General features: G+C 38.0%; 1 protein-coding gene across 1 annotated transcript in view; it reads left to right on the top strand.

Annotated features, from left to right (window-relative positions):
* Nucleotides 1-18,021, top strand: part of PDE11A (phosphodiesterase 11A) — a 134,798-nt gene that overhangs the window by 71,261 nt on the left and 45,516 nt on the right. The window contains exon 10 of the mRNA XM_068685803.1: nt 2,494-2,544. Within this exon, the coding sequence (XP_068541904.1) occupies nt 2,494-2,544 (51 nt within the window). The remainder of the gene's footprint in view (nt 1-2,493; nt 2,545-18,021) is intronic.

The following is an 18,021-nucleotide window of genomic DNA, read 5'->3' as shown; positions in this document are numbered from 1 at the left end:
TATTCTCTATTATATTCTGAATATTTTATACATAAGTATATTGAAAATAATCTTGGTGAGAACAAAGCTTTGAACTTTGAGGATAGATTTGCAGATTTACATTATCCCTGCTAAATCAATAATGGAGGATGGATTGAATTAAATTTAAGATCTTTTCAAAGGCATTATGCAAGACTGATATTTTTTTAAAACATTCTTTTAATGAAATGGTAACATTGCTAAGATCTTAGTATTGTTATAAATTTCACATCTGATAACAGAAGAAAATGATCTAGATATCCCTCATGCATGCACACTAAACTGTAGAACTCCTTTGAATTTACACAGTACCCACCATTGTGATAAGAACCACTAAAACAGTGTTAGTCTGAATTACATACGAATTTCTCTCTATATTAAATCAAAAATCAAACCAAACTGGATTTCTATGAAGACAGCATAATATTTTTCCTCTCCTTTAGGGTTGAAGATGTTTGTCTATGTATTGGGAATCAATCCTGTAAAGCATATAGATGTGAATTATTTTTAAATCAATAGGACTACTCATGTTAGAAAACATTCTAATCATAAGTAGCACTTTGATTATTCCTATTTATTTATTCACCTTGGAGGAAAAATGAAAAACTTTCCTTTTTGGTCCTTCAGCAAGATTCCTTATTCTTTACATATCACAGTCTTGAATTACTGTAAGCCTTCATACGCTGCAGTTATTTGTGCAATATTATAGCTTAGACTGAATGTTCTCCCTGGTAAGAAAAACAAGCAATGCCAGCTTTCACACTTAGATACATAGGTATGAAAGTTAACATAGAAATGTATTTACTACTGAAACCAAGGATATTTAAATTTCTTGCTTTAGAATACAGCTTCTTTCTTAGATCTAAAAAAGGCTAATAGTCATATAGCTTGAATGTAGATTATACATTTGATAAATGGCCACTGTGCTTCAGTGAAGAGTAATTCTATCTATAAATGAGCAACGACTCACAATAATATTTGTGTAAAGTGATTGAAGACATAGCAGAGAAATACTGAACAAAGAATGGTATATGCTGAAGGGCTGTGAATCCATTTTTCAGTAATAGATTACTTTATTACTATTTATGTTCTTAGCTAGGCGGACAGAGTGGCATTTCAAGATGACATTGATATCAGACATAAAGTAAATCAATTTGATTTGTACTATGAAAATATTCTTATCCAAATATACAGATTAGAATTCTTGTAAGACTGACTAATAAGTAGAAAACCTAAACGTAAATAAATGATGGGTACAGGTTGACAGTAGGATGCCATATGGTTCTAAACAGGTTGCTGTCTTACACATTAAGGATTCAAACTTAAAAGTTAGAGTAATGAAAATTAGGAAGGACTATACAAATCTATAGTAATATGAGTGCAGATAAAGGAGAAGCTTGACAAGAATGTTGGTATTAAGTGCAATCTGTCATAGCAGAAAACAATTTTTACTTAACTTAGATTTCTGAAAAACTACAATAGGGTTGGATAGAAAACTAGACGCTTTTTGAGAAAAGATGATATATACATATTGAAAGTAAAATGTGGGACAGAAGTAAATTGGCATTTGTTATTTATTCTTCCATGGTGTGGGGGTGATTTCCAGTTGGTAAAAGAGAACACCTTTATAACTGATAGAGTAAATGCATCTTGGACTTATTGTTACAAGATATTGCAAGCCAAGGGCATTTGAAATAGAGTAGAATTTAAGATGAAAAAATGATGAAAAATATTTTAAATTTTGAAATTAATAACAAAGCTTTAGTACACAAGCAGACCACGTGCTGCTGTGGGGTGAGGAGGGCCTGTCCTTGCTAGGAATGCTCTGGGTGTGCAAGCCTGCTTGTGGACCAACACCTTGTCCCATGCAGTCAGACCTCTGTGGATCCAGCATATAGGATATAGCTTTTGCACCTTCTGGAATTATTGTTCAGTGCTAGTATCTTCATAAAAGGATATAATGTATTCAGCTTAAATGTATGCATACTTTTAGGTAATAACGCTAGGTGTGCATTACTTTGTGTGTTATATCTGATGTTTCTGTCTCCAGAACAGCAATGGAGAGAATGTCAGGCATAGCTTAGAGGTGCTAATTTGCATGTGCTGACATGCCACTAGCAGAGGCATTACAGCTCTACAGTATAGCAAAAGGTGTTATTTAAAGTCTATATACCTACTTTTTTTTTTGTTTTTTAAATTAAGTTCTTTCTCTTTTAATTGTAGAATTCCAGGAGAACAATGTAAGAGCAGTTATAATATTCAATTACTGGCTGTGGTTCCCTGTAAAACTACCTGCAACATAAGTACCAAACGATAACGTGTAACTAGTTATTATAAAGTGGCATTCAGAACTGAATTATCATGCATAAATATTAATTAAATTTGTTTTAAAAATCATTGATTAGACTGCAGTACAGAGACCTATTAATTCTACATGTCAGGTCTGAATTTTTTTTTTTTTTTCCCCTGGGACAGGTGTTATCTTATCATGCAACTTGTTCAAAGGCAGAAGTGGATAAATTTAAGGTAAGGATTTATGTTTTGGGTTATTTCTGAGAATATAACAGTAAATTAAATTGCATGTGGATTAAAGTTTTACTTTACAGTAAGTAGAAAATAATTAGCAATGTTTTATGGAGAGTGTACTACGTGTTAGGCTGTTACGCAAGGTAGGTAGAAAAAAAATCTTTGAAAAAGATGAAAACTGCAATGATGGGTTTGAAAGCAGCAAAATACTATGGCCCCATCACCAGCTGCTGGAACTGCATATCAGCATGGGTTTGGAGGCCTCCTCAGCAAGAACAACCATAGTGGAGTTGAGGAAGAGGCTAAAGAAAATGAGAAAAACTTGAGACTTTGTATGCTTATAGTGTAGAAGCTTGCGTTTACTAACAAAGCAGAACAGTCACAGTCAAGACTGTGCAGAGGCTCAGAAGGTTGGATGTTGAAGGCAAGAAATCCTCTTTCAACTTCTTGAAGCGCCCTGGGCAGAAATGTAAAGCAATGTATGCTGAGCATAGCACTGCTAAGGACCAATAATTACATTTTCATGCAAAATCCTGCCTTGCCATGGGGCAGAGGATAGGGGGAATGATGACCTTGCTCTTTCATTGTTGCCAATGAAAGAGCTGCTTTTGTGATAGATTTTGTCCTTTTCTTCTTGAGATAACACTAGGGAAATTCGGTCTTTCGTTGGCTGTGAGGAGTCTGTGTAGTAGAGGGCTTCTCAGAGCTGTATGAGAAGCTCCCATGGTCTCCCATACACAAAGTACACCAGAAGCTGTCGTGAGGTCTGGAAGGAGGTCTGGGTGTGGGTAGTTGTGAACCCACACCAATGGCCTCCCCACTGTCTGTCTGATAGGTGCTTGGTGATTGCTTTGAAACCTGTCTGGCTAGGTGCAACCTCTCAGCATTGTGAAGGTGGATGTGGTGAAAGGTCAAAGCTGTTGGTGACCTAGCAGAACCGGTACTGATGAGTTACATGGGCTGAAGAAGGGCAGCTATTGCTAGTTAATCAGCTTGTAGTTTATTGCCTAAACAATAGCTGTGCCTTAGAACCCTGCATTAATAATGGGTGAGAAGAGTATAATAATCTCTTCTCATAATATTCTAGCTTTTTGGATTCAGATACTAGTGTGAGGAGGGGCTATGCTACTTATTTTCCCAGGTGTCCTCATTAATAGATATGTCAGTCTCCAAGTAAAGAATGTCTTGTCGTTATCCATTTACCACAAAGACGTGCAACTACCTATTTAACTGTAAATGATAAGGTAAAAGGAAACAAAAAGCACTTATTCATTAGAAACCACAATAGATATACACTTTTATAAAGGATATAGATGAGAAAATGATGACTATAACCTAGCACTGCTTAAACTAAACTGAGATATTTTTTCAGAAGAATATTTATCTCCTATATCTAGGTGTCTTGCTTTCAGTTCCTGGCAAAATGAGTGTCAGGTAGTCTTTGTTCATGCTTTACACCAATGATTGCTTTTTTGTTATAAAAAAATAAAGATAAAATAAAAATAATAAATAATAATAATTAAAAAAAACAAACAGCTTGTCTTATGGGCCATCAACAGAGGGCTTATCCCCAGAGAGGGCAATCTATCAATGGGATGAAATTGCTCCCATCTTCCCCTTTGCAGGGCTCTGGCAGCTGATCTGCCTGCCAAGGTCTCCTGGGGCATCCTGCCCTGAAATCTCTGTTCTTTTTCACTGTTTATTGTATTGTTATATTTTGTGTAAGCTCTATGTTATATGAGGGTCATCTTGCAGACTTGACTGGCTAGTAAACAATTTTTCCCTTTGGAGGTGTTTGGGGCTAAAGTGTCCCCTTTTCTTTCAGTGATTTATTGTCACGTGCCGGTGGAAATGCCTGTTACAATTTACCTACGTTCTGGTTCAGTCAGAATAGGAATAAATACCCTTTATAGAAACATCTAAATGAGAGTAATGCCAGTAGTTTACTACTGGCTTAACTGACATGGGACCTAACAGTAATTAGTGACTTTGGAGTGACAATACATTTCAGATGACAGCGTTTCAACATTTTATCTCTAAGCATGCAGGAACTGCACACCAAGAGCTTAGAAATAATTACATATTATTCCTGCTAGTTCAAGCTGTTTATTTCTGTTTTTGCCATCTTATTTCATTATAGCTTTAATAAAGTGGCTTTCCATAATTTTTATTTGCCCAAAGTCTCGGGAATATTCCGATATGAAGCAAAAAATTGCAAGTATATTTGTACTTGCTCTATCTTTTAGCAACAAGTTAATTGTATTGAATTACAGAAAGCCTGTCAAGATTAAAGTTCCTTTTTACTTGAAATTTTGTCAATAACTTCCTACTCTTATTGGATGAATTCACAAATTCTTATTATATACCTGGTGTGCTTTTAAGAATTAAAGCTTATTACCATGAGCAAGTTCCATGAAGTAAATAAAATTTATTTCAGTTGCTACTAATCCTGCTTGAGAATTAATAGAACAACAACAAAAAGTAAGAAAACGGTAAGAAAATTTGCAGTAAAGCTTTTGGTAATCATTAACATTTACACTAGCAGGAGCACCTCTATCTGGAGGCCAGCGTGGGCAGGTGAAGCGCTGCTGGCCCAGAGGGGCCACCCACTGGGTCTGCTGCCAGCACCCAGGCAAGTGGGGATGGAAGGTGCACACTTCCAACACCCAGAGAGCTCGTTTTTGCAGTGAGGGAGAGGGCTTAGCCCTCCAGGCAGACACAAGCAGTATAGCAGAGATCTGGATTCAGAGCCTGAGCAAATCCCTTACTCTTTGCAGGTAATAGTCTGGCCCTAGGGAAGGTAAGGCCCTAGGGAGGTTTGCCATTGATTTTAGTAAGCCAGGGATGTCTGTGGCTTCATTTGGCATCTGTAAAATTGCATAGTGGTGTTCCCCATCACACCCTCTATCCATTTGCTCATGGTAGTCAGTCTTTTGCACTGTGTTTTGATAGAACGAGATCTCTTGGAAAAAAAATAAATAAATAAATAAAATTTAAGCTCCTGTCCTCTTTTTATGCCAGTTTAAAATGTATTTTAAGTTTGTATCAACTTTAAGTTGGTATGCAGTACAAAACAGGCCCTTTTTCCTGAAAAGTTCAGTTTTTAAAATGAGGAAAGACGTGTGGAAGCTTAATTGATGGAGTTTCAACAACAGGCAATTGAATCAGAATTATTAATCAGAACTAATTGTGGCATGCCACCATCATTCCTCTAATGGGGTTATGCACTGTACTTCCAGGTTATAAGAGGATGTTTTTTGGGATGTATGGAATTAAAATAAGAGTAATGAATAGATACAATTTATAGTATTCTATGTAGACTTTCCATTGCTAGATTATATTGCTACCAAATATTTTTCAACCTTGATTTTAAATTTAAATTATGATAGATTCCTTAAAAAAAAAAAAAATAAAAATAATATCAGATATGCTGCTATATTCTTCTAAACTGCATAATATTTTAATTTTTCTGGCATTTTGCTGCATTACTGTGATAGGTGGATTTCTGATACCATTGCTGTAGATCTGGGAAGATTTTTTTTTTTTTTGTGAACATTTGCAAGTAAAACAACAAAAAACAAAAATCTACGTTGAATGCAAACATTTATTATGTATCTGATAGTGACTGTCTGAAGTCTAAGCCTGATTTATCACTGTACTTCTTGCTTGCATCTACACAACTGCATTAAACTGGCACTGAATTTTGGCAGGATAAACCAAAGTAACGCACCAATGAATCATACCCACATCAATATTATTTTTTTGGAAAAGTTAGAAATATGTATGATTTTTAAAAACTGGCAACTCAGTCCTCTCTTGTATTTTAGACTTGGAAATGACAGAATATTTTATTATCTACTAGTGCTACTATTTAGCTATAAGCATTTCTAGTATTGGAATAGAAAGATCTATGACTAGTGAAGTCTGACTGATGCTATCCTATAGCATTGTCCTGCAGTGCCAGGTTTCTTCTCATTGAAATGCAGACTCTCCAAGCCTAAAAATAGTCATCCTTTAGGCAAATATAGAAAGCCAAGATACATGAGTAAAGAATGCAGAATTGTGTAGGACAGGATATTTATAGCAAGAGTTACTGGCTTCTGAGACAGTAATGAACAAGTCCTGTGACTTAAACAGCAAGCAGTCCCACAAACACGCATCACCTTTAAATTTAATGTAGTTTCCAAAGAGAATATGTAAACACTGTCCTATTATGGGTAATATACAAGAAGCTATTTTTAAAAACCTAACCTAATTGTGCAGCTGTGAATGGTATAAGCCAGATCAATATTTAATGACTATGATGCATTATTTATAGCCCTGTGAGAGATTCCCTTTTTTAGGTCAAACAGCACACAGGAGAGCTACACAACAGAAAATAATGTATCACCTGCTTTACAGAGGCTTCAATTCAAAAAGTATCATTAATAACAATCCCCATGTTTCTCAATTGCATCACCTGAGGTGTGGCTAGTTAAGGCTTACCTTCACATGGGGAGGCTTTTTTATGTCGCTCAAAAATACAGAGATTAACTGAGTAAAGATGAAGAGATGAACCGAAAAGAGAAACCACCTTGAAGACTGCTACTGTATATGACAATGTAAACAGTTGAATACATGAACAATGACAGATTTAAGTGAATTTGATACCAAGAGTGCACTACATGTATGAGATGTAAGTGAATCTGCATTTGTGTTGTACATTGTGTCACTACAAGTTTTACACCCACTGTTAAAAGTAGAACAGTGGCAGCACAATGAGAAATATAATTTTATGTATTAATTTTACCTCCAATCTCTGTAAGGAGGGGGAAAGCAGTCCTAGACTATATTATTCTCTGTTGTGTCATCATCTTTCAATTTAGAACTATTTTAGTTACTTTTATGTTGTGGTAATTAAATCATTTGTAGTGGTTTATAATAATTGCATTATAGTCTTACTTGGTAATTAAATTTCAGAAAGACAAGTTGCCCTCTGTTTTGGACCACTTATGAACTATTACCAGTGTTTAAAAATGTATCACTGGAAGATGAGATTTTTCGCACTTGGCTGTGTAGGTGACACTGTTTCGAACTGTTGGGCAGCACAGATTTAACGAGGACCGCAGACATGCAGTCGCACTGCAAAGTCAGTATGGCAAACTATGGTCCGAGCCATGCATATGGTGAAGCACATACAGTTCTTTGAGCCCCAAACCCCTCTGTAAGTGCATGAAGGTATTCACACATTTAAGTAGTTTTAAGGTTGTCCCTAAGACCAGTCACACAGACTCTTTCACTCCTCCTTGCTGTCACAGGAGGGACTGTGCTGACACCAAGCTGTTCATTAGTGCTATTCCAGCAGTTCAGGTTCCCCTAAGCATAGTGGTAATGGGAAAAATAAAGGGAAATCTAGAGAGCAAACAAGGCTGCAGTGTTAATATCAAGCTGTGTTCCCCTTCCCTTTTGAGAAACGCTCCTGCACAAGATGTAAAGCACAGCTTATATTTCTCTGCTTTTCCACATGCACTGCCTACGTAAGACAAGACCTAGAGCATCGTGTTGAGAGCTTCATAATTCATGAAACTGAGATCTTTATTGTATTACATGATTTCATACCCTTCTACATGTGCCTATGTCTTCAGTTGTCATGGAAACAAGAAGTCAGATATGCATTGCATACACTGAAAATGATTACACAAAAAATAATGATTAAAAATAAAATACTGCTATTTTATATTAGTTTCTGAAATGTGAGGCTCTCATCTGGTGACATCAGGCTCTCTAGTTCAAAGACACGTAAAACTGGAAAATTGTTTTAAATTTCACTGAAGAGAAGGAATGGCAAGGCATGGTGAAGAGGAAGAGTAAAAGACTGCTCAATCTTTTCTCATACAATGTATTTAGGTTTGTGAGCATCTAATGAAATTATATGGAGTACAGATTTTAATCTGACCAAAGACCTCCCTTCTGTAAATGTTTAGTTAAACTATGTGACCTATCACTGTAGATCTTAATGAGTTAAAAAGAAATACAAATAAAAAAATTAACAGAAGCAAAAGGCAAATGAGGACTGTTGCACAAAGACAGTTGCCTCTGGCTCAGGCAATCTCTGAGGTGCAGCTCACCAAAGCTGGGAGGAGTGCACCATGTCCATCATTCTCAGAGTTAAGGTACAGAGCTTAGGAAGGACCTTTGGTCTGACAGAATACAGCCATTTAACCAGTGTTATTAACCAGTGCCTTCCAACAGTGTTGTTTGGAGAGGAAAAAAAACAAAAAACAAAAAACACCTACATTCTTTGCATCACTTTGTCACCCAGAAAAGAGACTATGCCCTTTATGCTTAAGTTGCAGAAGAATGCTCTTTGACTTCTGTGTTACTGTCATAAATCTCAGAAATTGCAGATACGGAATCTGATGAAAACCCCTGAGTTTGCTGAATTGTTTGTTTTAATAAGAGCTGTTTCCCTTCCTTTCTCAACCACCTGCTTCTAGAAGTGTTTCCCAATCTCCCTACAAAGCTGTTCTTCAGCTCTTTTATGCAGTGCTGGGACCTGGGACTATCAGGTGCATTTCTTCCAATACAACAGCCCCTCTCCCAGCATGAAATCTGATCCAGTGTGACCACTTCCACTTCCCTGGGGAGCCTGTTCCAGTGTGCAACCACCCTCTCTGTGAAGAACCCCCTCCTGATGTCAAGACTAAATTTCCCCTGCCTCAGCTTAACCCCGTTCCCGCAGGTCCTGTCACTGGTGTTAATGGAGAAAAGGTCTCCTGCCTCTCGACACCCCCTTACGAGGAAGTTGTAGACTGCGATGAGGTCTCCCCTCAGCCTCCCCCTCCCCAGGCCGAACAGGCCCAGTGCCCTCAGCCGTTCCTCGTTCCTCGTACGTCTTCCCCTCCAGGCCTTTCACCATCTTTGCAGCCCTCCCCCGGACACCCCCCAACAGCCCCATGTCCCTTTTATACTGTGGTGCCCAGAACTGCACACAGTACTCGAGGTGAGGCCGCACCAGAGCAGATGTACCCTTGTGGCCAAGAAGGCTGGTGTGATAGGATTTACTGAGAATAAGGCATATGAAAGAACACTATGACAGTTTATTGAGGGAAACTAATCTATTTTTGCTTCAATTTGTTCCATGAGGGATTTTATCAGAAATAAGGAAAAGTGGGATGACTTCACTGTGTCAGAGGCTTGAGAGGCAACTGCTTGTGAACTATTGTTAGAGCAGTACTATCATACAGCAGCACCTACCCTAATGTTAGGGATGCTTGACAAGAAACAATGGAACTTCTGAAATTGCTTTCTGAATTTTAAACATTTGGCTTGATTGCATTTTTGGCATTTTAATTTTATAGTAGCATTGTAGATACACAAAAACACCCATTAGATATTTCACCATTTCTGCTTTATAATTACAAAGGACTGTGTTGTGTTTCTGTTATAAGCCTGCATAAAACCAGTTTATTTTGAAGAGCAGGAGATAAGTAAGTCCTGGTTTTGAAAAATTTTCTCTTGAGGAAAAATCATATTACGAGAGTTGAGGAGAAAGTGAGAAACCCGTGGCCTGGAAGCTAGATAAAGCCCACAGTTTGATCATATGCCTATGCCCAGACTTTTTTTTTTCCTGTTTGAGATAGCACAGGTCATTAAATAAACTTGGGAAGGAATGGTCTTCCTTCAACAAGGAAGAAGTTCCAGTCTACAGATTAAGTCAGGGTAAGGGAGTCATGTGGATGTTAATAAGAAACTTTCTGTGGTAATGTTTTACACAAGCAAAGGAACAATGTATTTATTTGTGTCTACCATACGGAATAATCTCTGCACATATTTGCACCACATGTTAAAAAAGGGGGGTTAAGGGGTTACGATTGAAAATGTGAAAAATCTATATTGATATTCTGACTGCAGAGTAAAGACATGGTAACTAGAAATATTAAGTAATGAGTACATCTAAGATCAATTTCTTCATAGTTATACTACAGCTTAATTACTCCTGCTAAACACCTTGACAAGTAATACATTTCTATTACTGAAAATAACAAAATTAAAATTACTTTCATGCTTAGAATGGGTTTTCATACTACTTTGTTAAAAAAGAAAAAGTCTTCTGAAAAGCTGAAATATATTTCAATTGGTTTAGATTATAATAGAATTCTAGGAATTTCTGCCATATTTCATTATTATTTAAGTGTACTAAAAAAGCATTTGAAGCATTTAAAATGACTGCCTTAGATAGTGGCTGCTTTTCAGTTTTTTAGTAATTACACATACTAGTACAGTAATAGTTCAACAACAGAAATTTTCATCAGAGGAGCGAGTAATAAACTTGGTTATTAATTTGCCTGTACTAAAAAAAAAAAAAAAAAAAAAAAAAAAAAAGTGTGCTACTACTTTGCTGCTCTCAACTAGTATATTTGTTATTGAAATGGGAAGTTTCTTATTTGTTGCATATGTTTTCCTATCCAAAACCATGGTTGGTCCAGGACTGGAGAATGCTTAGATAAGCAAATCAGAAACAGCAGCTGGGGACATAGCATTGTTCTAACTGAAGGTGAAATGATTCATTCTCCAACAGACCTGTTGTCTGTCCTTCAATCTGATCAGCCATCAAACCCTACAAGATTCTCTTGTCAAGTGGAAAACACTGAGGAATAAATACAGTTCAACATTGCTACAGCGTTTAGCCAACAACCATGCAAAAAGCGATAAGGCATAGAATACGTTTAAAATGTCATGCAAGGCTGAGGAATATCTGAAGAATGTTTTATAAAAAATCAACACTTGTGAAATGATAAAGTAGTAAGCTTTGGTCCATGACAGATGTGGGAATTTTTATTTGGAAAGGTTTTCAGTCAGGAAGAAAAATCTATCTAGCAAAGACTTGTGCACTTAAATAGCAACAGAATGATTAAAAACTGGGATACTTCATTGAAAGATACTACTTTAGGAGGTCTTCACGGTGGGTTTGTAATGGTTCTTTCATTGTCTACAAGGGGTGAGTTATTCCCACGCAGTTAATATATATCCCTGTGGAGGAAAGAATTCTTCAAAGAAATGAAGGGGAAAAAAAAGTATAAAATTTCAATAATATTTTTGAGTGATAATTTCATTTAACTGAGCTTAGATTCCTTTTGTAGCTTAGATTCCTTTTTGAAGTTATAGCTGGGAATTTTCTGATTAAAAAAACAAGTTGTTTTTCACCAAGCTTTATTTGGATAGAAATTTAATACTTTGCATTAATATTATAAAAATCGATTTTAAAATGAAACAAGTTCCCTAATAACAGTACTGATTTTTGAAACGAGGATGGAATCATTCATTTTCCCCCCAGCATGTACCCTACAAAAAGACAGAACACTTTTCTTTATTTCTGCCTGGATACTGTGTTCTGGCTGCAAACAGCTGTTTGTCATAAATGTTTGCTGGTATTGATTTTAAATTATTAATGGTAACATTTCTGTAGGCATTTTTAAAAAAATATTTTACAGAAGAAAAAATAAATGTCCTTTAAAAAAAGAAGACAGCACCCTTAAAAGGCCTTTTACATTGCCAACTGGTTCACATTTAGAGTTAGAACCCTTTTATAATTAAAGCCCTAGAAAGCGAGGGATGAGAGCTGAGAAACATTTTTCTGAGATGAGTCTGTTTGGCCACTGGGTGCCATCCTTGCTCCACTTTAAGTCTGAGCATTTAGTGTTTTTGTTGGGCTGTAAAATCCTGGAAAAGGTAATACCCATGCAATTTCACACCATCATAACGTTTGTGCGTGTGCATGTAGTGGAATATGTTAGCAGCACGGACAGCATGTCCTTCCTGAATGAGTCACGGAGAAAATTGGGAGAAATATCCTGACAGGTTCAGCCATGTTATGTCAATAGCAATATCCAACAATTTTATTTTTTTTTTCCATCCTCTTTCAGCTAGTATAGAGCAAGGCAGTGCTGGAAGACCTGATCCTGCACACAAGCATGTGAGCGGCTGTGTTCTGTGCAGTATTAATTTAGGCTCTGGGACTATTTGAAAAGAAAAAATGCATGGATGCACAGTTGTTTCCTAAATAGGTTCATATTTGGGGTGTGTGTGTCTGTGTCATCCAAGCAAAACTATATCTAGCATATATTATGTGTAAAAACAAACAAACAAAATTCTGTTCATTATTTATTCTATTGCTTCATTATCTCTGGGGGATTCCTGAATTGTTTTAGTCTCAAAAATCTCTTGTTTTAGTCTGAGAAAAATCCCAGGCAGTGTACATGTATTTTCTACCAGAGAAGTTAAGACAGTAGTTCTGCATTTTTATTTTTTAAAATTAAAAATATAAACACTTAAAATATGTGAGAAATAAGATCTAGCACTTCTTTTTTGCTCTAACTGTATGGAAAATGCACAGATTGTACCCCGGGCAAAAACAGAATCCTGAATATTTTATGAGGCCATTTCTGTGAAGTGTTCCGTCATCTTTTGCGTTACAACAAGCTATGCCCAGGGCTGAATGTGCACAAAAGAGCTGAGAACATCAGATATCAGTGTTTTCCAGCACCTTTGTGATCGCCCTGTACATATTGCTTTCTGTTTGGGGTACTTAAACTTATTATAACAAACCCTGCTTTCTGTGCTGCTGTGCCGTAGTGTGTTTTATCCTAGGGCATACACCAAAAAAAAAAAAAAAAAGGCTATTTCTATTTTAGAAATTATGCATATAGACTGATTGCAAATATCTGCTCATGTGTCTGCATTTTACCTGTGGTGGTGCTGGTAAGAGAAGGCTGTACGTGGCATAACTAACGCAGTATCATGGCAGGACCTAGTCTGTGGGTAACGCCTGTCCCAGGGATGCGTGGCACTTACCTGGAAGAGACCCTGGTGACTATCTCCCGGTGTGGCCCAGCAAAGCAGCCTTGGGTAGGGATCCACATCCAGCTCCTTCCCCAGTCCGTTTATCACTTGTCTACTCATTAACTGCATCTCTGAGTTGGTGGTGGCTCAGGTATTGGTGCAGCTCTGTACCAGGCATGGACAATCCAGTGTCCCTGAAAGAGTCATACAGACAGACCTTGTCACTGAGATTCACACCTCCACATCTCCGCACCTGATGATACGGCCTTTCCATAGCACCCTCTAAGTGTACAATGAGAGGATTTATTCAAAACATTTGACAGGCCCAAGGTATCTAGGAGAAAAGGAGCAATAATATCAGTCAGATATCATAGTATTGTGATAGGGGCCAGTTAATGTGTATGTGTAAGATCTTCATTAAGAACTCAATCAACAACACAAAATAAGTATTTAAGGCTGTGTTGCAGCCTTCTACCTCAAAATAGCAATAGATAAAGGGCAACTTTTGTTTAAAGAAAATTTATAAAGCTAGTAAGAGCTAGGTAGTAAGTAAGGACCTGAAAAAATACAAGATTTAAGTGCCTATTTATTTGTGTTGAAAGAGCAGGATTTGTACATTTTGTATTTTATCAGCAATGGTGTTGTGATGAGGCTGTGGGCTGTGTGTGAAGCAGAGCTTCCTGCTGCTCTGCAGGCTGGGGGCCTGGACTTGCTCTGCTGGTGGGCTCCATGGGGCCAAAGGATGCTGTGGAGAATGTACCTTGGTTCCAGAGAGGGAAATTGGGCTAATCCTCCTGGCTTGTTAAAGCTGTAGCAAGATGAAACTGATTTTTTTGTTGTTGTTGTTGTTGTCTGTTTTTGTTTGTTTGTTTGTTTTTGGAGGATGCTGTGTTAAGCACTCCTGAGGGTGCCTGGGGATTGGTAGAGTAGGAAAGGTGGATTTATTTATTTATTTTTTTAAACCTGATGAGAACTAAGGAGAAAAAGACAAAGATGAAACATTTTAAAGACAATTACTGCAAGGTTCTCTATAGCTTTTCTGTAAATGTATGTTGAAAGTTTGAAGGCATTTTCAGCATTATTTACTGTCTGCCTAGCACTAGTCTGTTACGGCTGTCACTCTAGCAGATCTGAAATAGGACTTTCTCTCCAGCTGAGTAGTAGCCCACTCACACTTACATGACTTTCCCCACCAGTCACCAATTCTGCCAGTCTGATTTGTCACAGGTGCTTAACAAGAAAACCTCAGTGGCCAGCAGGAATGCCATCCAGTGCCACTGCTGAGTGCTTTGGCAGCACTGCCATGGCCCCATTGTGGTGGCCCATGAGCAGCGCTCCTGTGGGTGGTGACAAAGTGCGGGTGTTTCATGCTGCCTGAGTAGGCTGGGACAGGAGAACTAGTGTAATACCAGTTCACACGCTATTGTGGCACTAGTGTTTTTGTTTGTTTTATTGTTTTGTTTTCTTGGGGTTTTTTACTCTCTTCTTGGCAATGCATTAACTTCTCTCTCGTGTCCTCATACTGCGCGTGTTCCGCTGGGAATTTCAGGGCATGAATTGGGCTGTTTGCCACCAAAAACCTGGCTCCTCCCTGCTTCTTCATGTCCTTTGTGAAGAGAACCCTGACCCTGTTCCTTCCACTCTTAGTCAGGCTTTTTCCTCTTCTGAGTCTTCAAGGAAACAACTAGAGCCTTCCTTCCTGTTCCTAGGTTGTCTTGTGGAGGAGAAGTCTGGCTTGTATCCCTCAGCACTTGCCCTCCCAAATTTATAGGCACAAGGAGATCGGTGCTCATTACCCATTCTGCTCTTCATGGAGTAACAAAGCTGAATCTGCCTACCAAAACCAAGTAGGGCTGTTGTGGGAAATGGCAGCCTTGCATGCCTGACACTTATTCTGTATCACAGAGAAATATTTGCCCTAGGTTTGGTGCTAGTGTTTGTTTAAAATTCTGGGACAGAGACTGAATAGACCCTTTTGTATGAGCTTCTCATCTGCACCAATGGTCATAAAAAGTCGACAGTTGCTAGCCTGTAGTATGTGACACACTGGCTATTTTCTAATCACCATACGCCAAAAGGACGTGAACACTCCCCTGCGCGCCTCGGGAGATCATTGTGTACAATGTGCATGCCCTGTAAAACTCCAGTCCTGGGCTGCTGTGGTTATGTACTTTGGCCTTAAGAATAATAGATACTCAGACCATTAATTGCTTTTATTTTATGTGTCTGTTCTTTTAAAACAGAATTTCTTGTTGCTTTTATAGGCTGTCATATATTTTGTTTCTATGTGCTAAGAAACAACTGTAATGCTGTGGATCAATTTTAGCAACATAAATAATGTGTTTTGTATATTTTCTATTATGGTTTATGAGAAAATTTTAAGTGTAATATTTTTATCTTCATCAAATTTATTATTCTTTTTGATGGGTCCCAATTTGAGAAAGTGGCATGTTCAGGATTGATTGATCAGAAATATGCTTTTCAGCTATAGTTCTGGGCTTACGTTTGGAAACTGCATATGAAATGCTGTGATGACATATCTTCCCTTCTCCTTTTAAAAATAAAAGTATAAAAATACATTCTTTTTTCAGGTACATGTAGCTTTATACCAAAAACATAAATAGCATATTTTTGTCCTGAGCTCACAGTGAAGTAGATATATTTGATTTGACCATTTGCCAAACATAACTTTTTGAAACAAGACTAAATGCAGCTTGCTTTCTCCTACAATTTTTCTAAATTGCATCCTGTGCTGCTGATTTGCTAGTTGAGGACGTGGCAGCACATAGCAGTATACACTGCATGCACATGCTTCATCTGCAGGTTTCAAAGCTGAATGCAAGAGCAGCATTATTCTCAGTTTACAGATGTGGAATTCTTGACATTGAACAATGACCTTTTCCAGTAAAGGGCTCAGACACCCACTGTGGGACTTGGGGCAGAGTTTGGTCATTTGCTTTTGCGATTGTAATCAGCCGCTTATCTGCAGGATTACTCTGGAAGAGCTCAACATTTATAAGCCCTATTCTAGGGACTGCTGCTATCTTCCACATCTGAACAGTTGTTGGATAAAACATTCCATAGTGTCCAACACAGAAACTGGGAGTTTGGTAGATCTGGTGGTGCAAAGCAAGTGTGTATGGGAGGGTCAGGTCTCCACATCTCATGCTTTCATCCAGCTGCCTTCAGAGGGGGCCAAAGCCCTGTTCCTGTTCCACTGCAGTTTCCAGTTCCGGTTATTTGAGTATCCCTTTGTACAGGGACCATGTTCAGGGAATCAAAATTTGGCAAAAGTTGTTGAAGGGCAAATAAAGTATTATTTTTTGGACCTTGTTTGAGCAGGGGGCTGGACTGGCTGGTGTCGAGGGGTCCTCTCCAACCTAATGGTTCTTTGACTTCGTGTGATCTCGCTCCAGAAGGCAGCAGCGATAGTCATGTTAAAAGCTCATTAGAATTGAAGTCCACAGAGGAGCACATACACACACACACTTTGAATCTGTTCCACAGCCACTTCTCTTTACTGTAAATATTACAAGCTTTCATTTAAATGCTGCTGTCCTGCTCCTGCTGGGGTTGGTCACTGGAACAGAGGTGCTGACTCAGCGCTCTCAAGGCAGAGAGGCGCCAGCCGCAGCCTGCAGTAACAGATGGAGGCCTTTAAAACCCGGGTTGCTCTGGGCATTAAAACATCCCTAAGCTGAAACATTTGATTCTTGCCCTTTGGAGAGAGTAAGAAACGTGTCAGACTGGAACATAACAGGCTTTGGTCTTCCATGGCCAGGAATATGTGTGGAATTTGTCCACTACTGCTATCAACTGACTATAAAAGATACGTTGTAAAAAATGTCTGCAGATATAAATCTAAGCAAGTATTTTTAGAGGCCTTTATACATGAAAAGAACCCTTTACAAATCAAAATCTATGCCATCAGAAGTTACTGTCTCCAGTATGGTTTGGTAGATGATAAAGATGAAGGCATCACATTTAAATATCTGCTTTGATGATTTCTTTGCAGTTTTTGATGATCAGTCTTTAAGATTTTTTCAGGTCCTGATCTTCTGAGAGCTACAGAAGTACTCAAAGAAGTACTTCTGAGAAGCTACAGAGGTACTTAAAAGGGCCTCAAGTCTGACTTCATCTCATTATTAAATATGGAATAGGTAAGATTGCTAAGAATATACTGTTGCAAGAATTAGTGCAAAATTATTTAGCCTTCCCTGCAAAATATAGTTTGTCCTGTGTTCTTAGTATCATATGGGATCAAAAGCCGTGTTTTCATATTTTATATGTAATGCTGAATGGAATTATTAAAACCAGCTCCTTCAGCTGTAGGTATCTTCTGCGTAAGAAACTTCTTAAGCTGACTATCAGTGTGTGATGACTGGTGGGAAATATGGATGGAATAAGAGGAATTTGGCAAGATTGGAGAAAATTTAATCACCACCAAATTGCCCTCTCTCCACTACTCAACCAGAATGGTCTCATAATCAAATCCTGCTACAGGAGATTGCTAATTGTCCAAATTGTTATTTCATATTAGTTCCTGGGATGATAAAATTGTCCCCCTACATAAAGAGCTATCTCTCTCTGAACATTTTTTGCACTGGCAACGTGGACTGGCCTGCTGGTCTCTGCTGAAGGTAAATCTGAGTAGCT

The sequence above is a fragment of the Anas acuta genome, chromosome 6, assembly GCF_963932015.1.
Source record: "Anas acuta chromosome 6, bAnaAcu1.1, whole genome shotgun sequence".
In the NCBI taxonomy this organism is placed as follows: domain Eukaryota; kingdom Metazoa; phylum Chordata; class Aves; order Anseriformes; family Anatidae; genus Anas; species Anas acuta.
The sequence above is the reverse complement of the archived record's forward strand: the minus strand, read 5'-3'. Positions and strand labels throughout refer to the sequence as shown.